The 20,159-nt window shown below is 36.8% G+C and overlaps 1 protein-coding gene across 1 annotated transcript; it reads left to right on the top strand.

Annotated features, from left to right (window-relative positions):
• Positions 1–11,054: 11,054 nt before the first annotated feature.
• On the top strand, positions 11,055–17,682 carry LOC113272488 (pentatricopeptide repeat-containing protein At3g22470, mitochondrial-like). The gene is made up of 5 exons (XM_026522315.1): positions 11,055–12,596; positions 12,671–12,684; positions 12,729–12,766; positions 12,856–12,964; positions 15,723–17,682. Exons 1-5 carry the CDS (start codon positions 11,192–11,194, stop codon positions 17,622–17,624), a joined length of 3,468 nt encoding a protein of 1,155 aa, XP_026378100.1. The 5' UTR covers positions 11,055–11,191; the 3' UTR covers positions 17,625–17,682.
• Positions 17,683–20,159: the final 2,477 nt, after the last annotated feature.

Here is a 20,159-nt window from a genome sequence, read left to right as displayed (position 1 = left end):
TTCAACAATTTCTGAATTTTGTATAGCTTACTTCTCCAGACATACTACCTCTCACCAGTCGTGAAGAATTATTGATTGATTTGCTCAAGTTTCTTCATCAAATTCAATTCAACTACGCACCAAATTACTCTCTATAACTCAAGGTGATACATTTGTTCCCTCTCTTATTAATGAAATCAAATTTCTCTCTGATCAACTCGATGCAACTGATGAAATAATATCATATCAAGAATTAGTCTTAAGTACATAAATCTCTTAAATCATATTATATTCCTCTTACAACTTCAATGAGGCATAGAAATCCATCTATCACAAGTATTGAATTGCGCAAGAATTTGTTGAGTGAAGAAGTTGTGGTCAGTGATAGGATAAAACTAGCTCATCTTAATTCAGAAAACAAAGCTTTTATGGCTAATATAGGTGATTTCAGAGGTGGCGGCTATAACTGAAAATGCGGGGGTACAACAACCTCACCCAATATTTCGATTAGCAATCTATATGAACTAACTCTAATATACTTTTAAGAGAATCAACTTGACAGTCAGATTCAATCTTAATAAAAAGTATATCAAGGAGTTAATATCTCAATCTCTAGATTTGATCTTTACTCAAGCAATCTGCGAGTCTTTATCAAATACTAGAGATATAAACTTGGATGGTACCAAAGACCAATATCCAAGGATCAATCAATTTCCAATCAACAACCAAAGGTTGGATTTCACAATTGATCGATACAACGCACAACCTGTGATGTTTCAATTATATAATAAAATATAATGCGGAATAGAAATAACACAAACACTAGAAGTTTTGTTAACGAGGAAACCACAAATGCAGAAAAACCCCGGGACCTAGTCCAGATTCAACACCACACTATATTAAGCCGCTACATACACTAGCCTACTATAAACTAACTTCGGTCTGGACTGTAGTTGAACCCTAATCAATCTGATTCAAGGTACAGTTGCGCTCCTTACGTCTCTGATCCCAGCAGGATACTACACACTTAATTCCCTTAGCTGATCTCACCAACAACTAAGAGTTGCTACGACCCAAAGTCGAAGACTTTAATAAACAAATCTGTATCACACAGAAAAGTCTACAATAATAGATAAATCTGTGTTCCACAGATAAACCTATGAGTTTTGGTTCCGTCTTTTGATAAATCAAGGTGAACAAGAACTAATTGATAATCTGGACTTATATTCCTGAAGAACATCCTAGTATTATCAATCACCTTACCTCACAATAATCTAAATCGTATGGTAGCGAAACTAGATATTGTGGAATCACAAACGATGAGACGAAGATGTTAGTGATTTCTTTTTATCTTTCCTTATCGGAGATATTATCTCAAGTCAATTATTCAATTGAACTCGTACGATGATCAGATCTCTCAACTGCAAGAGAAGTAGTTTCGTCTGGCTTCACAATCCCAATGAATTCTTTCAGTCGTTAACCTACAGGGTCTCGAGAAGAAACCTAAGGTTAAAGGAGAATCGACTCCAGCATAACCAACTAGTATCACACAGGAAGTGTGGGGATTAGTTTTTCCAGTATCTAGATGTCTCCTTTATATAGTTTTCAAATCAGGGTTTCCAATCCAAGTTACCTTGGTAACAAAGCATTCAATATTCACCTTTAGATGAAAAACCTGATTTAACCAAGCTAATATCTCTCAACCGTTAGATCGAAACTTAGCTTGTCACATACAAATGAAATGTATTCATTTAGGTTTGAGTAACCATACCTAAACGTGTACACTTAGTTGGTTCACAAATAGTTAACCAATGGTTAGCCATATGAGCACTTTCATATTAATCGTATTCATCTTTCTCATAAATAGTTCAAATGACTCATAAGAACTAGTTGAAGAGTTGTTCAATTGCTTAGGTCTTTATTCATAGACACAATTGAAACAAAATCGGTTTGATCCATTTGAATCAATTCATGAACAATACACTCACGGTTTGCAAAGATTGCATTCCTTATAATTTATTGTTTTAAGTTCATGAACTACCGATTTGAGAAATAACCATCTTGGGTACGCGTACAGGTATGCATATCTTAACTACTGGATTTGAGTTTACAAACTCAGCAGAAATTTTCGGTTCGAAAACTTCCTTGGGTATGTGTACGGGTATACGAACCTAAGATGACTGGTTTACTAGTTGCAAACTACAAACTCAACAGAAATTTTCGGTTGAAAACTTCATCTGGTACGTGTACGGGTACGCGTACCCAACCTGTCTCCTTCACCAATACCGTATGCACACACTTGGTTTCCGGCACATGGATTTATACTCTAATGTGCGAACACACTATATATTCTTATATCCATAGTTTCTTATCTCAACTCTACATTTCAATCATTGAAACATTCTTCTATAATGTTATAACAATCGTTATTCACGACTATCGTCATCAAAGCTATTTTCAAGATTGAAACGTCCTCATGACTTTCGTCATGGGTAAAGATGAAAGTGGTTAAAGCAAAAGCTTACCAACACATATTTCGAGAAAAAGATAAAATCGGCTCGAAATAGCAAATGTATATGTATGAAAACTATCATACTTATACGACTATTGTCTCAAGAGTAAGAGATAGAGTAGACTTTTGAGTGATAGATAAGTTCAAGTCTCCACATTCCTCGAGTATTTCTTCGTCTTCGTAAGATGATCGCAATGGAGTCTGGAGCTCAACTACACTTAACTATCTTAGACTGAGACTTAGTCATAAGTAAACTAGAAATCAAGACATAAAGTTTTGATCACTAATATCGACAAACATGCTTGAGATAACAACACATGCGAGTTCGACCGAGCAATGCTCTAACAATCTCCCCCTTTGTCAATTTTAGTGACAAAACTATCAATACCTATGGATTACAAGATAGATAAAACTTTGTAGCTTCTCGTCCACATGCTTGATCTCCTTGGTGCTTCAACATTGCTCGAAAACTTCGTCTTTTCCAAGTACTCCCATGATTCCTTAGATTTTCAGTTCAACATCATAGTTGTTGAAGTTCCGTAGCCATAACAATGCATGAGAAAATAAAAGCTCTCGATCATTGTTATACAGTGTCATATAATTATCACACAACATCAAAGTTCTTATACCACAACTTCGACAACAATACTATGGTGATATGTGTCACTCCCCCTTAGTCAATACTTCGTCTCAACACGAAAACCACTCCCCCTTACATAATGATCTGAACACCATATGTATTTGTAGTGTGAACTACATATTAATTCTCCCCCTTTTTGTCAATAAAATTGGCAGAGGTACGAAAACGGGATCCTAATGAAATTTTCATGGAGACACTTCAAGACCAAAGAAAAGTACATATCAACTTTGTTTAGATGCAATCATAAAGCGTAAGCTAAATGCATTCATCACGGAGTTTATAAAGATACAAGATAACTCCTCAAATATTCCACAGCCACACTCCCCACAAAAATATAGAAATTAAGTGCAAGTTCAAAAGAACTCTCTCCCATTTGATGTCATTCCCGAAAGAACAACAAGAGCGACCTTACTTTTACAAGAAAATGATTTTGTATCCAAAAATTCTCAAACAAACTAATCACAAGAGAAACCATGATTAATTTAATTGTAATACACAACCAAATTAATCACAAACGAATCTATGATTAGCCTAGTTGGAAATGCTCATACAGGAAGACTTATGGAGCCGCACAGTATATACATAAGATATGGATCAGGGAAGGTCAACACTGCGGAATATACAAGGATTCATTATATTTCCCATCACTATTTGCACAATGACATACAATGGACATAATCCTCGTAAAACAAAACATTTTAACCTATCTTCCATCAATAAATGACATAATAGGCTTAACTTTTGTTTGTCAAAAGTTCATCGATCTTGTATCAATACATGCATATTGACATATAAACCAGATAAATTTTCACAATGTATGGGACAATAATAGGTCACGGACGCAAACACACATATCCCATAACATATTGCAATATATAAAACCATAAAGATTAATACTGCAAACATCATCTTCCAAAACAACTTTAGAAAATAAATAAATCTAAAAACATGAAGATGCAAATGTTGGACATAGCTTTGTGTACTCACAATAATGGCTATTTGAAACCCTAGTTATCCTTCTTAAACAAAAACAAGAATAAAATTCTCTTAAGAAGTTTTACTAGACATTAAGATCCTTGAAAAATTCCTTACTCCTTGTCGTCAACAGCCGTTGGAACATATGGTTCATGGAGGAAGGAGTCAATACCAATAAACCTTCTTGGCTGATGATGTCGAACCAGGGCCTTCTGAATTTCCAATGATCTTAGATCACAAGCCTTTATTTAATGAATCTCTTTTCTTGCCAGCTTCAACTCTTCAAGAACATCAGAAAACTTCTGAAAATTTGAAGGAACAACTCTTGGCTTCCTCACATTCCTTATTTTTCTTTTTAAAGTTGGAGACAGCTGAGATTTCTCTTTTTCCTTAGTGATTGATGGCTTAACAATCATATTGATATCTTTCCCATCAGAAGACATGGTGCTTGGAGTATCCATGAAAGCACGGTTTTGTGAGAGGAGTTCACAATCAAACCTCAACAAGAAGTCTTAAGATGTAGAGAGTATCAGAGAAGGAAAAAAGGAATGTAGGGTTTCGAAACCTATAAATAGGTTCGCACACGTCCAACTCACAACCATATAAAGAGTAGAATTGTCGATAATAACCCTCTTCTTTTGGCAAACTGGTCCCTTCTGCAATCAACAATGATATGGAGGAATTCCAAAAAACCAAACAACACAAAGCTAAAAAAAAAAACTATTTTTTAAAGCCTGAGGTGTGCAAGATCTTGTCTCTTTTGAACAGGCACATGAGACAAGATGCACATGACCACACAATCAAGTTCTGCTGTGGTGAACAACAATTTGTCCACCATGACCCTTTTGGTTGGAATTCATGGAGCCCTGCCTTTCCGTATGTTTAAACCATGTTTTCTTCTCTAATGGCCTATATCTATCTTTGAAAACTAATATCTTCGAGGAAGATAAGATCTTACATACCTCAGCTGTTTTCTCTGCGAGTTTAAGCTTGGTGGCTAGACGATCTGCTCTTTGTTGAAGCTTGTTGACATATCTCATCTTGTGTTTGTATTTGAAACACTTTGAAAACTCATGACCCTTGAGAGAATAATAGGAGCATGCAAACGAATAAGATGGTTCAGGTGCCCGAGATGTGCAGGATGCTAGGCACATAGTTGATCCTGAAACATTAAACTTAGAGTTTCCAACAGAGGGGTCAAATGATTCTTCCATCTTGATTGGGTTCTCTTCTAAAAGAATATCAGGATTGATATATGTATTAATAAAATTATCAAAATCGATATTTTAACATAGAAGAGAAACACTTGATTTTTTGTCTTCATCAGAATCATAATTGTTAGACATCTCATCAAGTGTCACAGCAAGACATTTGTTCCCGGTGTATTTTCTACGATTTGGGCACTCGTCTGCAAAATGACCAAATCCCTTACACTTAAAGCACTGAGGCATATCCTCGTCATCAGTTTCATTTGTGTCCCTGTTTTTAGGAGGAATATGATTATGAGGTTTGACTGATGCTTTAGTCTTATCTCTGGAGAACCGTTTACTTCTATTCAGCAGAATATCTCTAAACTGTCATGTGATCATCGAGACCGATTTTTGAAGATCTTCATCTGATGAATCAGTCTCAGAGTGATCGTCTTCAGAGATATACACATTTTTACTTTTATCAAGTAATTTTGTGTCTTTTAGTACTTTGAACGCAACATCCTTAGATTCGGATGAATGTTCATGATCAAAGATCTTAATCTTCCCAATCAGCGTATTTCTGGAGAGATTATCAAGGTTATTTCCCTCAACGATGGCATGCTTCTTAGAATCGTATACAGATGGAAGCGATCTGAGAATTTTCATCAATGTCCTTTTCAGGAATAGTCTTACCCAATGCGAAAGATGCATTAAAAATTTCAGAGACTTTGTGATTAAACTCATCAAATGAATCTTCATCTTCCATACGAAGGTTTTCCAAATCGGAATTAAGGTTTTGAAGCCTAGCTTCCTTTTCACTGGTATTACCTTCGAATACGGTTTCCAAGATATCCCACGCATCTTTAGACCTAGTGCAATTTGACACATGGTGCTGAAGATTTGGGGTAATGGCATGTATGATGGCATTCAAACCGTCGGTGTTTTTCTTTGCAGCAAGTATATCAGCAGCATCATATTCGCCAATATTCTTTGGAACAATAGTGTTACCTATTGCCACAACGGGAGCATCATAGCCATTAACAACATATACCCATAATTAAAAATCACGCGCTTGAAGAAAAGCTCACATAGCAATTTTACACCATAAATAATTAGAGTCATCGAAGACTGGTGAGATAACACCTCTTTCCATAGAGTCAGATCGCTACAAACACAGACTTGTAAGGTCTTTAAACGTGTTTGCCTGCTCTGATACCAATTGAAAATGCAGGGGTACAACAACCTCACCTAATATTTCGATTAGGAATCTGTATGGACTAACTCTAATATACTTTTAAGAGAATCCACTTGACAGTCATACTCAATCTTAATAAAAAGTATATCAAGGAGTTAATATCTCAATCTCTCGATTTGATTTTTACTCAAGCAATCTGTGAGTCTTTATCAAATACTAGAGATATAAACTTGGATGGTACCAAAGGCCAATATCTAAGGATCAATTAATTTCCAATCAACAACCAAAGGTTGGATTTCACAATTGATCGATACAATGCACAACCTGTGATATTTTAATTATATAACAAAATATAATGCGGAATAAAAATAACATAGAGACCAGAAGTTTTGTTAAAGAGGAAACCGTAAATGCAGAAAACCCCCGAGACCTAGTCCAGATTGAACACCACACTGTATTAAGCCGCTACAGATACTAGCCTACTACAAACTAACTTCGGTCTGGACTGTATTTGAACCCTAATCAATCTCACACTGATTCAAGGTACAGTTGCGCTCCTTACGTCTCTGATCCCAGCAGGATACTACGCACTTGATTCCCTTAGCTGATATCACCCGCAACTAAGAGATAAATTTGTCTCCCACAGATAAACCTATGAGTTTTTGTTCCGACTTTTGATAAATCAAGGTGAACAAGAACTAATTGATAACCCAGACTTATATTCCCGAAGGACAACCTAGTATTATCAATCACCTTACAATAATGTAAATCGTATGGTAGCGAAACTAGATATTGTGGAATCACAAACGATGAGACGAAGATGTTTGTGATTTCTTTTTATCTTTCCCTATCGGAGATATAATCTCAAGTCAATTATTCAATTGAACTCGTACGATATAAAATGGCAAGATCAGATCGCTCAACTACAAGAGAAGTAGTTTCGTCTGGCTTCACAATCCCAATGAAGTCTTTCAGTCGTTAACCTACAGGGTCTCGAGAAGAAACCTAAGGTTAAAGGAGAATCTACTCTAGCATAACCAACTAGTATTACACAGGATTTGTGGGGATTAGTTTTTCCAGTTGCTAGATGTCTCCTTTATATAGGTCTCAAATCAGGATTTGCAATCCAAATTACCTTGGTAACAAAGATTCAATATTCACCGTTAGATGAAAAACCTGATTTAACCAAGCTAATATCTTTCAACCGTTAGATTGAAACTTAGCTTGTGATACACAAATGAAATGTATTCATTTAGGTTTGAGTAACCGTACCTAAACGTGTACACTTAGTTGGTTCACAAATAGTTAATCAATGGTTAGCCATATGAGCACTTTCATATTAATCGTATTCATCTTTCTCATAACTAGTTCAAATGACTCATAAGAACTAGTTGAAGAGTTATTCAATTACTTAGGTCTTTATTCATAGACACAATTGAAACAAAATCGGTTTGATCCATTTGAATCAATTCATGAACAATATACCCACGGTTTGCAAAGATTTCATTCCTTATAATTTATTTTTTTAAGTTCATGAACTATCGATTTGAGAAATAACCAGCTTGGGTACGCGTACGTATATGCGTACCTTAGCTACCGGATTTGAATTTACAAACTCAGCAGAAATTTTCGGTTCAAAAACTTCCGTGGGTACGCGTACGGGTATGCATACCTTAGGTGACTGGTTTACTAGTTTGCAAACTATAAACTCAGCAGAAATTTTCGGTTGAAAACTTCCGTTGGTACGCGTACGAGTACGTGTACCCAACCTGTCTCCTTAACCAATACCGTATGCACACACTTAGTTTCCGGTACATGGATTTATACACTAATGTGCAAACACACTATATATGCTTATATCCATAGTTGGTAATCTCAACTCTACATTTCAACCATCGAAACATTCATCTATAATGTTATAACAATCGTTATTCACGACTATCGTCATCAAAGCTATTTCAAGATTAAAACGTCATCATGACTTTCATCACAGGTAAATATGAAAGTGGTTAAAGTAAAATCTTACCAACACATATTTCGAGAAAAATATAGGCGAGTAAACTCGGCTTGAAATAGCAAATGTGTATGTATGAAAACTATCATACTTATACGACTATTGTCTCAAGAGTAGGAGATAGAGTAGACTTTGGAGTGATAGATAAGTTCAAGTCTCCACATACCTTTTAGTCGGATGAAATTCCACCGGTTCCTCGAGTAGTTCTTTGTCTTCGTAAGATGATCACCATGGTTTCTGGAGCTCAACTACACTTAACTATCCTAGACCGAGACTTAGTCATAAGTAAACTAGAAATCAAGACATATAGTCTTGATCAATAAGATTCACAAACATGTTTGAGATAGCAACGCATGCGAGTTCGACCGAGCAATGCTCTAATAATAATAATAATAAAGGGGACTCCTATAGAGGTAGAGGATATACTAGTGGTAGGTTTTCTGGTGGCAAATATCCAAATCCAACTTTGTTTTCAAGAAATCCTACAGTCATAGGTTATGTTTCAAATGAGAAACCTATTTGTCAAATATGCAAACTTCCAGGTCATAAAAACGATAACTGTCATCAGAGACTGAATTTTCTCATACGGGAGAGCTCCACCTTCCAACCCAGTGCAATGTTGGCCGATGCTGATATCTTTGATGATGAGGAGTGGATTACTTATAGTGGAGCTAAGAATCAATTTGCTTCTACTTCTGCTCAGCTTCAAGAAGTGACTCCATATGATGGTTCTGAACTTCTCAAGTCATGAAAACAACAAATGAAGAAGGTATGGCCATATCTTACAAGGAAATTCTAGTAATCTTGTTAATGATCATTCTTTACTTCTCACTAATGTTCTTAGTGTGCCTCAGTCATCTGATAATTTGTTTTCTATTCACAAATTTACCTCTAACATTAACTGTTCTTTGACTTGATTCAAATGGATTTTATTTCACAGTGTAATATCACGTACAATATCCATATGAATCCAAACTCTTTTAAAATAGGAGTCCTGCCACACAAGGTCTATTTGTATCGCGAGTTGCTTTTAGAGAAATCAATGGGGGAGGGGAATGTCGGCTTCTAATGTTGCTGCTTGTTTTCTTTATACTTATCAATTACATCGTGAACTGGAAGTTACTAGGGATGCAAAATGAACTATTTAACAATGTATTCAGATGCTAGCGAAATTTGTCTGTAATTTATCTTTTCCATTTATCCAGGGTACATATGTTTGCATGTTGAAAGTTATATTGTAATTATATATGAGATGTGAGGTAATGTATAGAACAACCAGACTCAGCTAATCATCTACACACGTTTCAGCTGTACATCAACCATGACATTACACCTTGTTCTTTTCGATATGATTCAGTGTCTGATTCGCCCCAATCGGATGTTAAATTGTTCATTTTCATTTTTCTTTATGCCTGATTCAAGATTTGACTCAGCTCATAGGTCTAACTCTGAGCTATTCGAGTCATACACCATTCAATCCGTGAAAAATTGTTCACTATTTGACTAGCTTCATAAGTTTCCATGACTTTAGTAATTTGTGAGTGTGATGAAATGAGTTAGATTTAAACGAGTTTTTCCTAACTCTGTCGGGTATGTAATAATTCGTGAGCCAAACGTAATGAGGTAGATTTAGACGAGTTGGTTGAGTTACACGGTTTGGTTATGTTATAGGAAAAAAAAATTTCTTCTGAATCCGACGCGTCTAAGTCTGACTGAAATCACCAAACTCATCTAAATCTGACTCAACGTGTTTTTTTCTTGAGTCAAACCTGACTCAAAAATATGCGAGTCAGTGTTTGGTCCCATGAATCAAGAGTTTTTAAACTCGGAGTCAAACAGGTGGAAGTTAGGGATTAAGTATGAGCAATATAGTCAATCTCGGCCGAGGTGGTCGAGATCTCACCGGAAATTCCGTTTTCGGCTCTCAAGATAGCATAATACTTAATTCTGCCGAGACGGAATCGATCAGAATTTTTGGATAAATCTCAGTTGACTCGGTCGGAATTGGTCGGAAATCTTGGTTGATGTTTCCGAAATTTGAATGGATATAGGGTTTTCTATTAATTATTTTGAATAAAGACTTATTTATATTTTAAAAATTGGTGGTGTTTACACACATTATGCGTGAAAAACGGAAAAATGTTTAACAATTGCTATATGTATAAAATTCGAATACGAAGTTTCGGAAGTTACTTCGAGATTTTACCGACAACCTTCCTGAAATAAAATTGTCTCAGTGTCTCGATCCCGATCGAGACGAACCAGAATCTGGAATTATTTGTATTGGGTATGAGTCACACGGTAGATCTAATCTGATATTCCCGAACCGGAATCTAGAATTATTTGTATTGGATATGAGTCACACGGTAAATCTAACCTGATATTCCGGCGTTAGGAACCGAATCAGATCCAGATACCGAGTATGTAGAAAACAAACATACATTTGGGGTGGCCCAATTCTCCGTTTATGGACCAGGCCCGGTTGGTAAAGCACCCACAAAAGATAGGCCGCCGAAGTATTTTTCTTTCCGAATTGATACCCACTTTCTTCCCATTCTCTCCGTCTCTCTTCGGCGGCATTGGAGTAACTCCAAAACCCGAGACTCTGTCAGATTTATCATCAAAGGTACATTGCATTCTCTCTTAAATATTTCAAATTGCTGAATCAATCTGATATATTACACAAATGAATTTGCGTTTTGTGAGAAATTATTACAACATATCACAACTTGAGAGTTTTGTGAGGGATGAGTGTAAATCTGGAAGGATACAGAAGCTTGATGATGGTTTAAATTACTTTAATCAATTGATTGCAGAAAAACCATTACCATCTAATTACACATTCAATCATGTATTTGGCTCGTTATCGAAAATCCAATGTTATTCAGATGTGATTCTGTTGTATAAGAAGATGAATATGGTTGGAGTAAGACCTAGTATTTATACATTTAGCATTTTGATTAATTGCTGTTGTCAATTAGGAAGAATTGATCATGGGTTTTGTTTGTTTGGGGAGATGTTGAAGAGGGGTCATCATCCTGATAGGGTTACTTTCACTACATTGATTAAAGGGTTGTGTCTGCAAGAGAAGATTGATTTTGCATTCAAAGTGTTTGGTAAAATGACTGAGTCAGGGATTCAACCTGATGCTATTGCTTGTAATACTCTTATATCCGGGCTTTGTAGAATCGGTAAAGTGGAACTAGCTCTTCAGTTAAGAAACAAGATGGGGAATTGGAACTGCAGCCCTACTGTTGTTTCATATTCTGCGATTATAGATACGCTTTGCAAGGAAGAATTAGTTGATGATGCTTTGGCTCTCTTTTCTGAAATGCTGAAAGATTCAAATGTTGTACCTCATGTAGTTGTTTACACTTCTTTGATCGATGGACTTTGCAGTTCAGGCCGGTTGGATGAGGCAAGGAGAATCTTTGACGAGATGGTTAGTAGAGGAATCTTAGGAAATGTAACGACATATAGTTGTATGATTCATGGGCATTGCACACATGGTGAATGGGAAGAAGCAAAAAGGTATTTTAATGAAATGCTGGATGAAGGGATTTTACCCAATACAATAACCTTTACTATATGGATAGATGCATATTGTAAAGATGGGAAGACTGAAGATGCTGTGGGGTTATTTAAATACATGGATAAGATAAATATAGAACCTGATCTGATTACTTATAATTCAATGATCAACGGTCTATGTTTGGCAGGTCGGTTGCAAGATGCGGAGGAACTATTTGAATCAATGGTGGATAGGGGCCTTGAACCGAATGTTGTCAGTTGCACTACGTTAATTGATGGGTATTGCAGGAATCGTAAGCTGGATGAAGCTATGCAACTTTTCGAGAGAATGAAACAAAACGGAGTGAAACCCACATCAGTTACTTACAGTATAATCTTAGCAGGGTTATATAGAGATGGAAGAATAAAGACCGCAGAAAATATCTTATGTGAGATGCAGTCTCTTGGTCATCACCCAAATAAAATTACACCCTGTACAGTTACGGATGGACTCTGTAAGGATGGAGAAATTGAGGAAGCAGTAGAATTGTTTGGATCCATGGATGGTACAGATATGTCAGGTAATATTTAAGTTCTAATTAGTTGTCTCTTTTAGTCTATGTTGATCATTCATTCTTTTTTCTCTTTGTTTCAGGTCAAGTGGTTCTGGTACTTAGATTAAAATCAATTTTGCTTTTGTTTTTGTTGCGCAGAAAGTAGAAACTAGCAGCCAGCACTGCCTTTCTAAAGGGTACACTCTGTCGAAGAAGGCACAAAAAGATTGGTCCTTCTTTGTACTACAATTTTTTGCACCTGCATGGTTTTGGCATGTTTCTGGAGCTGTTCACGCCTTAAATCAGCATCTTTGAAGGATGGAGATTCGGATCTCACTTATTCCATGAATGGCAAAAGTTTGGTTGAACCAAAACCTGGATCCTCTATTGATTCTGTTAGTTGCCTCAACACGGATGGATAGACTGGCGGAGCAGGAAATAACTTCGCAAAGCCCTGTAGTATTACGTGTTGTAACTTATAACAGGTATGCAATTAATTTAGAAAAAATTTAGTATGGTATAAAAGGCATTCATGTCCCTAATCGTTGAGAATACCTATGTTATGGGGAAGTTTACTTGCGTCTATTGTACTACTCCATTCACTATTACCCCACTTTACGTATTTATCGCTGACACCTATGGAGATGCCCTGAGAGTGGTTATTTATGAGGCATTTAGGCCTTTTGGAAAGTCTAGATAGACAATCCCGTTGCTTCAGAACATTAAATTTCATTTAAAGTTATTGGTTTGTTACGTTTGTATTAAAACCTTTTAGCCCCGAGATCATTGCTGTAGTATTACATTCTACAAAGGGCTATAAGTGAGATGTTACTCCTGTCTGTTCATTTTTGTTTTCTTTTGGTTTGAATCTGTTGTTGGTTGTGAGGCCGATGAAAGAAAGGAATTACAACCATCTAAGTGATAAAAGGGACATGATTCTGTGTTAAAGAGTTTTATGACTTGTGTAAATATTTGGCATCTTAGTCTCCTACGTAGCACAAAAGAATCCACAAATAGATGGCATTTTAAAAGCTTTATGTCTTATGGATGTTTATCATTGCTGCCAGAAATAGCAGTTCTGCCAAGAGCATATTAAACTCTCGCAAATCTTAATAATATCTCCTTTTCTCTTCATTCATGTAACATCAAACCCACACTCAAAATGATTTTCTGTTTGTTTATTTCTTTCTATCATCTAATATACACAGGGAAGTGGTGCTGTACAGTTTGCAGACGTTATCTGGGCCTGAGTTTCTTCTGTACAATTAGCAGCCCCTAGAAGCTGCGGGTGAGATCTTTGATTACCCATGTTATTGGATTTTGCTGCTTTTTATGCTTTATTGATCAATACATTATACATTATTAAAGTTTGAGCTAGGCTGACCCTAATATGGATCAGAATTGTAATTTTAAACCCCAAGAAAGTCTAAAAGAGAAAAGTTAAGCACTAAGGAAACTTTCTATGAGTTCCCAAACCCATTTTCATTTAAAGAGAAAAAAATATAACTCTACTAGTGGTAACAAGTAGCTCTGTTTTATTAGTATAGGAGAACTTGTGATGTGGATCACCATCACCACTTGTACGATGCTCCAGTATTTAGCTCTAAGTATCCATGATTTCATTTCTCCATTTTAGTTAACTTGTATGAACCTTAAGTTGTCACAGAAATTTATTCTTTTACCAGTTATTCATGCATGTTTCTTTTTCCTTCCAATTTTTACGTTTAAAACATGCCTGATTGATATGATAATGGCCAGAATATATTTGCTTCTTTTCTGTTTTATTATAGTCTACAGGGTACAGATTCCCCATCGTGTTATTGCTAGTGACAGTTCGAAATTATATTTGATTCATGCATTGCGTATACTGGACTAGGAAAACGTTGTAATCCACTTTCCTTGTTCTACTTTCACAGATACTTCTCAGTGTTGACCACATGGTTTCTCAAATTTGCAAGACTCATCGAGCCCCAGGGTGTTTTCCTTGATTCATCCACAGTAGAAGCTCCAGAATAATTCTACCCGCTCATATTCTGCACTCTATACTCCTTTCAGTTTTGCCGCTGTTTGCTTCATCTGTTCATTTATCTGAAGCAAATGATCCTAGTGATGTTCAGATATTAGTCGGCCGACTCGGCCCCAAAGATTCTCTCATCGTAAGAAGAGATCTCCTTCCGAGCTGGTTGATCTATTGTGCACTCTTCTTTCACTACAGCTTCCATTTCCAAGCCACCTTGGGTAACTCAGAGCACTGAAGCGTCTTAATGTCAGCTACTGTGCCCTCGCAGACCCTCTTCCTGCAGATATATAGAATTTGGAGTATTTAGAGTCTCCAGACTTGCGTGGTAACATACTGTCTGGGACTCTACCTCTGTCTTTGTCCAACCTGAAAATGCTCAGAGAACTTGGTAACCTCATGGAACTGTCAGTCCATGGCAACTCACTTTCAGGGAGCCCCTGGCCTGAGCGTGAATCTCTTCTCTGGGAATCTGCCTCCAAGCATGAATCTATTCTCTGAGAATCTGCCTCCAAGCATCTGAAATCTTTTTACAAGGATTTTTATACTTGGATGCTGGTCGTAACAAATTCACCGGAGCTAGGAGATTTGGTACCAGTCAAAAACTCAGATCTTTTGCGGAAGTCAGTGTAAGGACCTATCACCTGTAATACCTTTGGAAACAGGAAGAATGTCCGTCCTACAATTTCTGATACTGGATGGCGACCTATCACCTCGTTTATTTTTATTTTTTTGATCAATCAGCGGTAGGAATTGAACCCTAACCTATTACTTGGGAGTTCAACCCGTGGCCTTATTTCTTTTCTTTTGTTAGAGCATAGACTATGATTTTTATTGTACATCACAAAACTGTCTTCAATGTAGAAGAAGAAAAGGTAAATTTTGTATTTACTATTTACAAGAGTAATTAATCTCCATTATATTCTTATTATACTGTAATGGACTTTTGCGAGAGAGATTCTGGTTCATTTCTCAAGACTCAAAGGAACATTATCCAATGAAGGATATAATTATGAAGGCACCCACAAAAAAGTTACCAGCAAACATATGGGGGTGCCTTCATACATTATGAAGGGACACCCAAGTTACCAGAACAAACAAGATTAAGAATTTGGGATTTTCTACAAACAAAGTAAATTGCTCTCCGACGATCTCTATTAACTTTTGTTCTGGAAACTTGGCTTGAAATGAATTTGTGTAAATATTTTCATTCGTTTCGTAACATTGCGAGATATCATTATGCTTCCGGTGGTTATAATGGTAATAGAGTAACACAACTTGAAAGTTTCGTTAGGGATGAGTGTAAATCTGGAAGGATCAAGAAACTTGACGATGGCTTGAAATACTTTGATCAGTTGATCTTGGAAAGGCCATTGCCATCAAACATTACATTCTGTCATCTGTGGAGTTCGCTTTCGAAGATTAAATGCTATTTGGATGTCATTAAGTTGTATAAAAAGATGAGTTTGGTTGGGGTACAACCTGATATTTTTACATTCACTATTTTGATAAATTGCTGCTGTAAATTAGGAAAAGTTGATCATGGGTTCTGTTTGCTTGGAGAGATTATTAAGAGAGGTTATGAGCCTAATGTTATCACTCTAACTACACTGATTAAGGGGTTGTGTCTTCAAAATAAGATTGATATTGCAATCCAAGTGTTCGACAGAATGACTAAGATGGGTATTCAACCTAATGCTATTACATGTAATACTCTTATACATGGGCTGTGTATAACTGGTCAACTGGGTCGAGCTCTTCAGTTAAAAAACAACATGTCAAAATGGAATATTAATTGCAGACCAGATGTTGTTTCATATAATGCCATTATAGATACTCTTTGTAAAGGAGGTTTACTTGATCAAGCTATGGTTCTCTTCACTGAAATGCTTCACGATTCGAATGTTGTACCCGGTGTAGTTGCTTACAATATTTTGATTAATGGGTTTGGCAATTCAGGGCGGTTAAAGGAGGCAAAGAGGCTCTTTGACGAGATGGTTAGTAGAGGAATTTCTGCAGATTTAACTACTTATAATTCTATGATTCATGGTCATTGTGTACACGGTCAACAGGAGGAAGCAAGAAGATATTTTGATGAAATGGTGGATCGAGGGATTTCACCCGATACAGTAACTTTTAGTATATTAATAGATTCACATTGTAAAGATGGGATGACGGAAGATGCTTGGGGGTTATTCAAATTGATGGAAAAGATAAACATAAAACCGGATCTGATTACTTATAATTCAATGATGGATGGTCTGTGTTTAGTAGGTCGGTTGCCAGATGCGGTGAAACTGTTTGACTCGATGGTGGATAAGGGTCTTGAACCGGATGATTTTAGTTGGAGTATATTAATCGACGGGTACTGCAAGAATCGTAAGTTGGATGGAGCTATGCAGCTATTTAAGAAAATGAAACAAAATGGATTGAAACCCACAACAGTTACCTACACTATACTATTAAGAGGACTATACCAGGATGGAAGAATTAAGACTGCTCAGAAGTTTTTCAATGAGATGCAATCTTTTGGTCTATCTCCAAATGAAGTTACTTACGGTACATTTTTGGATGGTCTCTGCAAGAATGGAAAAATTGTGGAGGCAATAGAATTGTTTGAATCAATGGAGGGTACTGGTATCTTACCTAATATAGAAATGCACAGTATTCTTATTCATGGATTTTGTCAGGCTGGCAAATTGGAAGACACCAAGAAACTGTTTAATGAGATTCCAAAAAAGGGATTAGATCCTGATGTAGTAACGTATACCACCATGATAAATGGCTTATTTGACAACAGGATGTTCTTGGAGGCTAACAAATTGATCACCGAAATGGAAGAGAAAGGTTTTTTAAAGAATTCTGTAGCCTTTAATGTCATCATCAAGGGTTTTCTTGAAGGGAGGGAGAATGAGGTGGCATTACAATTTCTTCGCAAGATGCGTGAAAGAAAATTTGTACCAAGTGATTCTGTTGTTTCCTTGTTAACAAAAACTCTCTCAACTGATGAACTGAAAAATCTGGCACTGTCTTTGTGAGACCTTGTAGTTGTTGGTGTAACAGCGTCAGTTTATTTTGACTAATATATGATTTCTTTAATTATATCAAGTTTTTATTAACCCTTCCCTGTCTTTATCTAGTCTTTCTGTCATAATGGTTGCACAGTCTCGATAATACTTTATGAAGATACAACATAATATCGGATCCTGTTCTTTTGGTTTTGAATTCTTTTTCAGAAAATCCTCAGGTGGCAGTGTAAGGTTCCAGGCTTCTGCAGTGATTAGGTATGTCACTACCGCTATGACAGAATGATTTCATATGCTAGAGAAGCTTGATAAGGTACGAATAGGGGGTTATTCTTGTACATTTAGATATTTTTATGGCCATCAGCGTTGTTCTTATTTAAAGCTATATATTGTATATATGAGTCCGTAACATGCCCAGCTGTAGTCTCTTTACTTGGGTTTCTGGTCCGCTGTTTTTTGTTGGATTTCACTTAGACACTTTATCATACTTTTGCCTGTAGCTGGAGGTTTGTTATGCAATGTTGAAATTCTTATGATGGTCAGGTTCAAGAAATGGTTTTGGCTGTGGCATCTCAGTTAAGAGTCTCTAGACTTGGGTGGTAACAGATTGTTTGGGACACCATCTCTATCTTTGTCCATCCTTTGAATGCTCAGAGAACTAATACTTGATAAGAATAGCTTCAATGGAAGCTTAACTTCCACGGTTGGAGAATTTGAAACATCGTCGATGTCAGTACATGGCAACTCATTATCTGGCAATCTTCCTCCAGGACTTGGTATATAATCTTCAGAATTTGGTGTTGGCAGAGCTGAGAATGAAACTCTTCTCAGGGATTCTTCCTCCAGACATCGGAAATCTTACAAGGCTTTTATACTCGGATGCTAGCTAGTCGTAACAAATTCACTGAAGTAATTCCTCAATAGCTTGGAAATTTCTCGGAAAATTCAATCTTCGTGTAACTTGACCTATACTCTGGAAATAGAAACACTGTCAGTCTTACAATCTCTGATAAGTAACCTCTTCAACGCTGGGTACAGTTACTCATTTTCCATGTTCCATGGTAAAAAGAACAGGAGTACAACTTGGAGGTTGCGCTTGGCTTTTATATAACTTGATGTTTAATAGTTTAGCCATGACATTGGTTCCAAAATTACTTCCCGACATTACGTTTTTCCTTACGCTTTTAGAAATGTTATAGCGAGGTGAAGTATATTTGTGCAGATTTCACAAAGTACTGTAAGTTGCTTTCACAGAGAGTTTTTGTCTGTAATAATTTGCATCTTTCCATTCAACCAGGAGGGCACATAAGTTTTGCCTGTTGAGGCGTCTTATCATTATTCTTGACGAGATGATTGTTTCAAGACAGAATAAGGAAAAATATTTAACCAAGGAGAAGAATTTAAGCATAACCAAAATATAAATCCGTTCTTCAAAACATCTCTTTGAGTACCTACTAATTAATAAGAAATCACTAGATTTAAACAAAAGAAATTAACAAGATCGCCTCTTAGTACTCCTCGCTGCTGTAATCCCAGAGCCTCTTCTTCTTCTTCAACCGTTATGAATGTTGAATAAACGATGTATATGCTTTGCTTTTTAAATAGTCACCCACTTTCTTTGAAGCCAACTCCAACAACCCCTTTATGTTGAAAAAACTTGCAGCCTGGATTATGTCAAAAACTAATCCGGTATTTGTAATAAAATCGAAATTCAGTAACTGCGCATCCCAAATCTTTTTATCTTCATAACTGGTCTCAACCTCACCGTGTTTGTTGAGGTATTCAATCACCTTTGCCAAGATACTGCCTTTGATGGTAGTCAAAGGGATAACAATATTCTCAGTTTCGTTATCAACTATCATGTGCTCAAGGGTTTTAGATTGCAATGCAATTCTCTCCTCGATAACCAAGATCTGTTCGTCAGAACTCTTCAAAGTAATCATCTTCTTTGCTGGTGCTGCTGCCATGGTGATGATCGCAATACTAGCTAAGAAAGTGCGTCTGTAAGACTTAGTACTGCTGGAATTTCCGTTTCTTATATTTTGGAGGACTTGCCTTCTAAACTAGGAAACAAAATAGTCACGGAGAAGACACGAGACAAGTCGGTTTTCCTTTTATGCCCGTATTAACTTGGGTTTAGCAGGCGCAGTATGGGCTTGGAGGCCCATTCTTATCCCTTCCGCTGAGGGGTGAGCATAAAAATCGGAACCGCGGATTTGACCCGTATCCGTCCGTAAAATTACGGATTTCATCCAAACCGCAAAACGTATGGGCCGGACACGGATGGGATTCTCAAATCCGCACGTTTTAGCGGTTTGGATGCGGTTGAATATTGAAAACCGCGGATTCACCCGCACCGCATCTGACTCTGCTCCATTAGCTATAAGCCACTAAGCCCAGCTAATTGAATGTGATGTCACTAAGCCCATATCAAAAATGGATTGCTTATTTGCTTCTTTAGCTTGATGTCACTAAGCAAGCAGGCCCAACATGGGAACTGGATCGAACCAAAGAGTCGAGACTCCGCTGCTCAATGAGCAGAGATGT

The sequence above is a fragment of the Papaver somniferum genome, chromosome 1 (assembly GCF_003573695.1).
Source record: "Papaver somniferum cultivar HN1 chromosome 1, ASM357369v1, whole genome shotgun sequence".
Classification (NCBI taxonomy): domain Eukaryota; kingdom Viridiplantae; phylum Streptophyta; class Magnoliopsida; order Ranunculales; family Papaveraceae; genus Papaver; species Papaver somniferum.
The sequence above is the reverse complement of the archived record's forward strand: the minus strand, read 5'-3'. Positions and strand labels throughout refer to the sequence as shown.

Coding starts and splice junctions, on each gene's coding strand:
- LOC113272488 (XM_026522315.1), top strand. CDS start 11,192: ATGAATTTGCGTTTTGTGAGAAATTATTACAACATATCACAACTTGAG. Junction 12,767..12,855: donor CAGCACTGCCTTTCTAAAGG/GTACACTCTGTC, acceptor ATGTTTCTGGAG/CTGTTCACGCCTTAAATCAG. Junction 12,965..15,722: donor CTGGATCCTCTATTGATTCT/GTTAGTTGCCTC, acceptor CAAACAAAGTAA/ATTGCTCTCCGACGATCTCT.